The sequence below is a fragment of the Papio anubis genome, chromosome 6, assembly GCF_008728515.1.
Source record: "Papio anubis isolate 15944 chromosome 6, Panubis1.0, whole genome shotgun sequence".
NCBI lineage: Eukaryota > Metazoa > Chordata > Mammalia > Primates > Cercopithecidae > Papio > Papio anubis.
In genome coordinates, this window is record NC_044981.1 from 13274501 (window position 1) to 13284423 (window position 9923).

Here is a 9923-nt window from a genome sequence, read left to right on the forward strand (position 1 = left end):
AGGAGAATTACTTGAACCCAAGAGGTGGAGGTTGCAGTGAGCCGAGCTCATTGCACCATTGAACTCCAGCCTGGGCAACAGAGTGAGCCTCCATCTAAAAAAAGAAAAATGAAGAAAAGAAAATAACACTTTGTCCAGCCCTTTGGGGTAAACCCAGCAAGTCCTGAGGAACACAGACAGGATTCTGAGTAAGAGTCTGTTTAGCTGGAGGAAATATGACAAATATTGCATGTCTTTATGTATTTTAATTATAGCACAAAATCTCCCTGCACTCACATTGTGGAGATCACATTTTGGAGCCAGGATGACCGCTGTTTTTGTTTACGGTGACCACAGCCATAACAGCCTGGGAAGCCTGTGGGTTCTCGCAACAGGCCCACACTGGTGCCAGAACGTTGTCCTGCCCAAGAAAGCCAAGGGAGGGCTACGTGCAGTCTAGGCAGGGGGGACGGCACCAGAGGCGGCTGAGCCCCTGATCCCCAGAGATTCCTGCCTTTGGCTGAGAGGGAGCTGCAGGCCTGCCTTGGCCCTGTCCGGGATCTGTCACCACTCTATTTGATACCTGCCAGCCATCCTCTAATTGTGCTCTGCCAGCATGGGAGCAAGTTGGAACATTCTCGCACCAGCCAAGGGTGTCTGGAAGCTGCCTGTTGCAGAGTTGAAACTGCCAGGGTGGTTTGGACTCCACTGTGTTTGTTTTATGGGCCTGAGTTGCAAGATTCTATGAGACAGTGTCTTCTAATAATAGAATTACAGAGTTTAGGGCTTGCAGGGAAAATTGCTTTTAAGTAGCACTGGTTGAACATCAGTTGACAGCATCTTAAAGACAGCAATTGTGTTGCTCCAGGAGAAATAAACCTAGTGACAGGAAGAGATAATAGAAATGTCAGCCTTGTGTTGCTAAAGTAGAGGAAGGGGTCCTCATGGCTAATATCAGGAGATGGCAAAATACATATGAATCTTCCTTTTACTTGCCTCATCTCTCATTCCTGCAGTCCTTCATCAGGGACCATCCAAAGGGCTGGTCCTGAGTCGCCTTTGGCATAAATGTGGCCTTTTTCTGTACTTACTCAGCTCCGCATTTGTTGACTGACCTTCCCCTTGAACTTCTTGCAGAGGGCTGTCACCAACGTTTGGGCTGACCTCTTCAGCCAGCAGATTCCCATCCCACATACCCCGAGTTTGCATACCATTTTCACATACGCTTTTTTGCATCTAAAATACACACAAAATGTATTGCAAACCCATCTTGCAGAAGGCATTCAATGTGACACACAGATGTGGACTTGCAAATCCAAAATAAGACAGAATCATTGTAGAATATCCCTGTCACCTGGCGGGAGTAGGGCAGATAAGAAGAAATCCACAACAGGAGCCCACAGCCAAACAGAAAGACAAGCTTCTAGTAACGACTGGGACTCAGCAATGTCATGAAGATAGAGACTGTTTACTATTGATTTGTATAGGTGTAAACACAGTATTGTGAATATGCTTTAGTCCTGATCTTTTTATATTCTATACTGAAATATACACAGGTAAAATGATATGATGCCTGCAATTTGTTTCAAAGAAATCCACATGTGAATGTAGTCAAGAGTCGATCATTGTTGAAGTTGGTGATAAAACACCAAATTTATGATATTAGTCTCCTTGCTTCTTTTGAAAATTTACATAATAAAAGATTTTTTTTTAAGTTGAAAAAAAAAAAAAGATAGAGGTTGGCCTAGAGGGTATGTAAGGGATAACAAAGCTCTCTCTTAGGACTGAGAAAGGGCCCAGTCCCAAGAGTCAGGAGACTTGGGTCCCCCTACCCCGGCCCTCCCCCTGCCCCTGCCCCTCACTCACTATGCAACGCATCCATTGTCTCACTGAACCTTATTTTCCACACCTGCAAGTTCACAGACAGGACCGAGTGCCATGGTCAACCCGTCTGGCTGACTGGGTCTGTCTCTCTCCCTCCCTGCAGCTCAGTCAAAGGCCCACCGTGGAAGAGCTTCGGGAAAGAAAGATCCTCATCCGCTTCAGTGACTACGTGGAGGTGGCTGACGCTCAGGACTATGACCGCAGGGCAGATAAGCCGTGGACCCGCCTCACCGCTGCAGACAAAGTAAGCAGAGGGGAGTGCTGGAGAGTGGGAGGCAAGATCATCTGCTGGGTGTCTCGCCGGGCTCACTGCTGGGGAGTGTGTAGGGAGACCCGCAGCCAGGCCTCAGCTGCAGTCCCCGTAATGGAGTGTTGGGACCCCAACACCTTTCCCCAGGGGCCACAGATAATCTGCAGAAAGGCTGCTGAATCGAAGAAAACACAAGGCACATAATACTGTGCCCGTTTTACAGGAGGAGGAGCAGCAGCCTAGGAGGCTGTGCCCAGAGAACGAGAATAGCACTGGATAGGCGTAGACAGGTGAAGGCACGAGGCTCTGGGCTCATCACAGTCCTTCCGTGTAGGGGACACTGCTGCCGGCATCCAACGGGGGATTCACCAAACCAAAAGAAAAGACAAAGTGGACACGTAACCTCAGGAGAGAAATAGGCACAAATCAAAGAGACGTCACAAAACATATCTCGCTGCACTAGACCCTCGCCGATTCAGAAAACAAAAAGAATAATCTGAAGTTCAGTTTGTTTTTCAGGAAAAGCAGTGATGCCAATGAGAAATCATTTTCTCTGTCCACTAGACGAGGCATCAGAATGAACCTCTGTTTGGTAATCCTCTCTGATTCTAGTCTGGTCACCATGAGGAGCTGGAGGGTTAAGGGCCTTTTGTAAAATGTAGTCTGTGCGCCAGGCGCGGTGGCTCACGCCTGTAATCCCAGCACTTTGGGAGGCCGAGGCGGGTAAATCACTTGAGGTCAGGAGTTCAAGACCAGCCTGACCAACATGATGAAACCCCATCTCTGTTAAAAATACAAAATTAGCCGGGCGTGATGGCACGCACCTGTAATCCCAGCTGCTCAGGAGGCTGAGGCAGGAGAATTGCTTGAACCCAGGAGGCGGAGGTTGCAGTGAGCCAAGATCGCACCACTGCACTCCAGCCTGGATGACAAGAGTGAAACTCCATCTCAAAAACAAACAAACAAACATATATATATATATTTATTATCTATATAACAAATATATATTTTTTATATATTTATAAATATATATACATTTATTATATATAATATATATAGAGAGAGAGAGTCTGGAATAATGATTCTGCCCAATGTGTAGGTGACGATAGAAACTATGGAGTGTGTCAGGGGCCTTCTGCTCAACAGTCCTGCCTTCACTCTGTCCGTTTCAGGGACCTGGGGTTTTCTTATATGATTCAGCAGGAAGTCATCTACGGCCCAGGCTGGCTACATTATCACCAACCCTGGATCCAGGAGTTGCAGGAAACATGGATGCAGGCACACTGCTGCACTCGGGTGGGACTGAAGCAGCCAGAGGCAGATAGACTTCCAGAGACGACCTCGCCTGTGGCGGGTCAACCCACAGACACAATGTGTGGAAGACTATGCCCTCCTCTGTCAACACAGCATTCACATCTTCCCTGCAAGGGAATTTGTGAGAGCAACCCAGGAACTGGCACTGCCATGCCCCAGACAGACAAACCCAGCTCCCCAGGAGTGTGTCATCTAAATACGAAGAGGAAGGGGCTTTCGCTCTTGTCCTCTCCTGTCCACACTCTCACTGTGGTATGCTTGCAAGGATAAGGATATTTGCAAGTGTGCAAGGAAACCACAGACGCCTCTACTTGCACCCTCATAGAGTTCGGAGTAGCTCTTAGGCCGAAAACATATCCAGTTTCTCAATGGCTGTTGGGGACAAAAAACAGGAAGCACGGGGTGACCCCTGCCCCCGCCCCACAGCTGCTCCCCAGGCACTTAAACCTAAGCCAGCCTTCTTTTCCTGGGGAGGGCCATTCTAATCCTACATGAAGACTTTTCTGTTCTGAAACTCCTGGGGCCTTGATATTCCCATCAAAGCAGGTATTGGCCATAGACAGAGCTGTGCAAGAAGGCACGCGTTTGTGATTTCCACCCTTGAGGAAGGAGTGAGGTTGTCTCCGGCCCCAGCTGCCTTCTCTACCAGCCCCTCCTCCTCCCCTGCTCTCTCATGGCCTCTCTTTGCTGTCTGATTCCAGGCCCTGCCTCCTCAGTGGCAGTATTGTAAAGATGGGGTGATTTGGGATCATCTCAGAACATGTGAGGTTATTCAAAACATATCTTACATGGTGAAATACATCACTGAAGAGTCAGGCAAGTTGTAAAAGAGCAAAAGCAAAGGGTTGGTAGGGAGCTGGCCATCACCTTTCCCCCTAATTTGGTTGGAGAATTTGATCCATGCCTTCTGGAAGTCTCCACCTTGAGGCATCAGTGTGCCTGTGCTGAGCTCTGTTTATTTACGGAAGATGCGAGGTTGACATTGAATGTGTTCTTGGGCCCCCAGGAGTGTGGGGTAGGCGTACACCACCACTGATGCCTCAATGCCACAGCTCTGTAAAAAGAAGAAGAAAAAACACACTTCGGGCAATAGCCTGCCATCATTTGCAACTTAGATTTAGGGAAGGAGGGGAATCTTTGTTTTAAAGGACATCTCAGGTGATTTTTCTTCCTCCCAATGAAAGAATTCATCTTAAACCTGTTTGTCTTTGTTGAAGAAGAAAAACATGTTGTTAGGAATGAACTGAAAGGGGAGTTTTTTTCTGACTCTCTCCCATTGCACATTGATGGGCTTCTGTTGATTCCAGGCTGCCATCCGAAAGGAGCTCAATGAATTCAAAAGCACTGAGATGGAAGTTCATGAATTGAGTAGACACTTAACAAGGTTAGTATTGAGGTTTTTTTTTTTTTTCCTTCAAGTTGCAATATTTATCTCCAAATGAAACTCTCCCACTTGTGGGTTACAAATGGGTTGGTGGGTGCCGTGGGAGGGAAGATAATAGGAAGGTAGGCATGCAGTTCCACTTTAGGTTACTGAAATGAGGAAGCAGAACACAGATGGCCCGGGCTAAAAGCAACTTTCTGCAAAGTCTGAGGTTCACTCATTTAAACTAAAGGTCTGATAAGCACCAGACTACCAACAACTCCAAGGTGAGTTTTCGTGAAAACTCAAGTCAAGGAGAAAAGATTGTTGCCAATTTGCAACCAGTCAGCAGAGGCCAAACCTGAACAAAATACCAAGTCCATGTGGGACTTCCAAAGTGGACCACTTCTGTTATTCCCTGACATTCTCCCTGACAGTCCAGCATGATGATGATATTTGGGGAAACTGAGGCACGGAGTGATTAAGAGACTTATATAAGGTTGCATTGCTAGTTAGCAATAGTGCTATTGATTTAATTCTGACTTTCTTTTGAGGGGAACATTTAGAGAAATAGGACATAGCAAGTATTTAGTCTAGAGACTCAGAGACACAGATTGGGTTCTGCACCTTGCTGCTGGATCCAGGCTGATGGCAGGAGGTGGAGGCCACCAGGGCTGCCCCTGATGAAACTATTTCAAAACCAGGTGTGTGTTCAGTGGCGCTCCTGTGGGGATGATGGTGGGAAGCTCACCCCTCCCTCTCACGGTCAAGAAACTCCCTGAGGATGGGAGATTGGACTGTTGAATACTGCACCTTTGGCAGCCCCTTGGTCTTGATGTAATTATTTGTTTCCTTAGGTTTCACCGACCTTAACAGTCGAATTCCTCTTGAGTGCTATGCTGTCTTCAAAACATAAATTTATAAGAACCATAAGTGCTGGTATTTATTCACTTCCCCATTATGATGTAAATCTTCTGAACTGCCTTTTTTTTTAAAAGAAGAAAAATCAAGGAAACACAATCAGGATTTTATGTGTGAAAACGCAAAAGTGATGGCTCGGTGGTCCGAGCTGCTGGTCCCACTTCTGACACCAAAATGCATCCCAAACCCCAGCAGTGCCAAGGGCACCGGCAGGGCCCTGACTGAAGACTTTACAGCAGGTGGAATGGTCCTTGTTCTCTCCAGCCAGGCCCAGCAGGCACTGCCTTCATGAAGTCTCCAGCAAACCTCTTCCTCACAAGTGTCTGTCACCTGAGTCCAAAGAAAGCTGAAGGGGTGGGTTTGTTTTGGGGGGTACTGTGCAAAGCTAATGATCTGGTTGGACTCCTACACTTGGCCAAATGTGCTGGCTCCAGACATGACATCTGGTTTGGGGGCCCTTTGAAGTTGATGCCAAGAAGGAGGGAGCACTTCTCAGTTGTCCCTGGCTTTTCAGTCCGTTCAGCCACCACCCACACAGTGAACAAAAGGGAAGGGCCCATTTCTGGGGGAGTCTGGCTGCCTCTTGGCTACGAAGGCTGGCACTGAGCACCCATCCTGCCCCCTCTGCCTGAGCTGAGCTGCCTTTTGGGAAGCTCTGGTTTAGAAGGGGAAAGTTGTCATCTGCTCAGTTCAAATAATCAACCCATCTGTGTTCAGAGAGTCCAGTGTCATGAGTGACCCACGCACACACACAGCCATTGCTAAGGTACTCCTGTGCTGTTTATAAGTCTGAGTGGGAGGACCCTATTGAACCCCGTGGGGTCAGAAATTGCTTGGCTGACATTTATTTTCTCTGTGTGTCTTGGAGCCGGTGATTACATGGCTTGGGAGTTCCTACCTTCTGTGTATAGGACCAGTGCATACAGGCCAGAAACCTTGCCATAGGACTGGCTTTCCAGCCACTGAGGGACTGGTACTCCAGAACCACTCCATGGCCTTCTCTTTTTTGTTTTTGCACTGAAGAGTTTCTGTGAAGGAGCCCCGGAGTTGGGCATATGCCAGAATCAGGCCAACACCAGCCACACCTGCCCACAGTGCCCCTTCCTGCTCCAGTTGATCCAGAGAGCTCTTCCCTCTCCCTCATGATGCCGGGAAGCATGATTGTGGGTATGTCTCTGACTGGGATACCCAGGGTAGGGTGTGCAATGAGGCCAGGACCCTCCTAAACCCTAACAAGCATCCTAATGAGGCCCATTGCAGCTTTCGTTTTCCTTCCTAACAGAGCTCGCAGGCCCTCAGTCGCAGAGTTCTCTCACTTTCTGGAGTGACTCCATCGTTACCCCAGTCTTTCTAGGTGGTGGCACACTCTCCACCACACATGCCATTTAGAAAGATGCCAGCTTGGCCTTTCCAAAAAGTTGACCAGTCTCCCACCATGAACCCTGTGGGAGCAGGTTACTCTTAGGATGCACACCTGTCAACGAGGCCATTGCATTTTTTTGCAGGCATGAACGGCTCTCATGTAGGCACTAACCCAGGAGCCGGACAACTGCTGGGGAGAGTTCAGGGCAGCTCTTTGGGCGGTGCCTCCAGCTGCAGCTTTGCCTTGCCACCTGGAGCCAGCACGCCTCTGCCCAACCCAAGGAGGGTGCCATCACTGGATCCTTTTTTTTTTTTTTTTTTAACTCTTGAATCTGAATAGTTCCTGCCGTGGGGAGAGGCATTGTTCAGGGAAAATGTGATCGGGATCTTAGTGTGGCTGTAAACACAGTCTTCCCGAAAGGCTTACTGACGTTTGAATGTGCAAATGGTATGACGAAAGATGTAGGGCTCTTTCGTTGAACTTCTCTACGGCGGGCGGGCGGGCATGTGTTCCAGGTGGAGGTGCCTGCCGGCCAGGCTTTGAGTCTGAACTTCCTCTAACTGCAGCTGGGTGCCTGGCACACGCGGTGCCCTGGCATGGTGGTCCTCCCTGGCCAGGAGCGAGTCCTAAGGAAATTCATTCCATTGACCGGACTCCCTCCCATGATAGGCCCATGGCTTCTCTGCTGGCCTTGGTTCTTGGCCCTTCAGATTCCCTGCGGATATAAGGCCCAAGTGGATCTCCCTGCAGCCAGCCAGCAAACAGCCCAGGGTTTCCGCCCAAAGTGCCCTCGTGTTGCAGTCCACTTTGTGCATGGAAGATATTGAACACAATTTCCACTGCTCTTCCTGCAGGTCCTCTTTTCCAGAAGTCACTTGCTCAGACTGAGGGGTGCACCTCCCCTGCCATTGACAGGTCCTGCGCCTTCAGGACGGGCTATTTCAAGCCTGTTTTAAGTGGCTCTTACACAGGCTCAGCAACCTCTGTGGCCTGCAGGATGGGCCTTCTGCTGTCTCTTTCCCTTCTTAAAACCTTAAGGTCTTTCTAGAGACCTATTCAATTTTCTTTTTTTTTTTTTCGGCTACAACATCATGACGACTGTAGCAATTTGTGTTACTTTCCAAGATGACAATTTGACATTAATTAAGGGAAAAAATAAAAGGGTGAGCTAGATGACTTAAAATGCATCTCTTTTTTGAAAAAGCTGCAGCTGGCAAGTCAAAGTTTATTGTATGTGTATAAATTCCCAGTTGAGCATTTTTGCATTTGGATTAGTGTGAGAGGAAAAATGTGAAATGTCTCAAATCAAATGCTTCCTTCTAAAGATTAGACATTGCCCGATCCTGCCCCCTGCCCCCAATCAATGACAGAAGAGATCGCCATCAGCCTACTAGCTTTTTTTAAATGGCTGATATATTCATCTCCAGAGGCCCTCAAAGCCCTGTAAAACTTTTAAAACTTTAGCCTTTATGTCAGATTAGAGAAACCAAACAACGTGACGGTAAATGTGATGAAAAGCTCTGATTTTATTTTTCTCCCGCTTATCAACATGTATTTTTATTTGCCGAATGAAAATCGTGGTGTGTTGCTTCGATGAATGGAATTTCAGGTTCTCCCTGTGCACAGCCGGTGGGCAAAGGTCACCTTCAATGACTTTTTCTCCCTATCTGTCTGTTAATCCCCAGACCGGTTGCATTTTCCAGTTGCTTCCTGGGTGTCTGTACATAGTTTGTCTTTGTATAGGAGTGAGTGTGGTGACCGTCAATCCCCTGATCTCCCGGGTTCTAATTTAACAAATGATGGCTGTATGAGGAAAACGATGTAAATAGAGAATACGAATTAAACTGGATCTCTGTGGCCTAGGTTTTGTACATACAGAAACTGCATGGCATTTAAATTATTGTTTGTCTCTGATGATGTATGCAGTTTCTTTAAAAACAAACCAAAAAAAAAAAAAAGTCAAAAAAAAAAAAAAACCTCTTGACTCTTGTGTGTTTTATCAACCAGCAGCAGAAACCACCCAAAATACTTTGACTGGGAAAGGGAGGTTTCAGGAATGGCAGAGGTCAGCTCATCTGCAACATACATAGTGAGAGTGAGTGGACATACGGGACAACCGCATGTCTCTGGTATTATTGGGGGAAGGAAGTATTGTAGCACATACATTAACTTTCTAGAAGACTTTTGTGTACTAGGAGTTTTTTCCTCAACTGTTGTTTTTTTTTGTTTTTGTTGTTTTTTTTTTTTTGAGACGGAGTCTTGCTCCATCACCAGGAGAGAGTACAGTGGCGCGATCTCAGCTCACTGCAACCTCTGCCTCCCGGGTTCAAGACATTCTCCTGCCTCAGCCTCCCAAGTAGCTGGTACTACAGGCACATGCCACCATACCTGGCTAATTTTTGTATTTTTAGTAGAGACGGGGTTTCACCATGTTTGCCAGGATGTTCTCGATCTCGACCTCGTTATCCACCCGCCTCAGCCTCCCAAAGTGCTGGGATTACAGGCGTGAGCCACTGCATTCAGCCTTCCTCAACATTTTTATAAGAATATCTAAAATGTCAATTCTCCTTTTAATGATCCAGGAATAATGAACATAAATTTAACTTTTTGTGAAATCACTCAGGGTCATCTCTGTAGTGTCAGGTATCAGACAGTCTTAGAACAGCAATGCCTTGGGGGCCTTTGGACTGTCACTGCCCCTAAACAAAAGCCCCAGACTACTTTGTTTCTTGAGTCCTTCTCGTCCTAATCTCTATCTCTGTTTTTTTTGGGTTTTTTTGAGACAGAATCTCACTTTGTCTCCCAGGCTGGAGATCTTGGCTCACTGCAACCTCCGCCTCCCTGGTTCA

General features: G+C 47.3%; 1 protein-coding gene across 19 annotated transcripts in view; it reads left to right on the forward strand.

The window, feature by feature from the left end:
* PHACTR1 (phosphatase and actin regulator 1) overlaps positions 1-9032 on the forward strand; it is a 576315-nt gene extending 567283 nt beyond the window's left edge. For 9 of the 19 annotated variants that reach the window (XM_021936605.2, XM_021936606.2, XM_021936607.2 and 6 more), the window contains 3 exons: positions 1967-2107; positions 4735-4811; positions 5648-9032. In XM_021936605.2, coding sequence (XP_021792297.1) covers positions 1967-2107; positions 4735-4811; positions 5648-5663 — 234 coding nt within the window. In that variant the 3' untranslated portion in view covers positions 5664-9032. The other 10 variants (XM_021936598.2, XM_021936599.2, XM_021936597.2 and 7 more) reach the window with 2 other exon arrangements.
* The last annotated feature ends 891 nt before the right edge of the window (positions 9033-9923 follow it).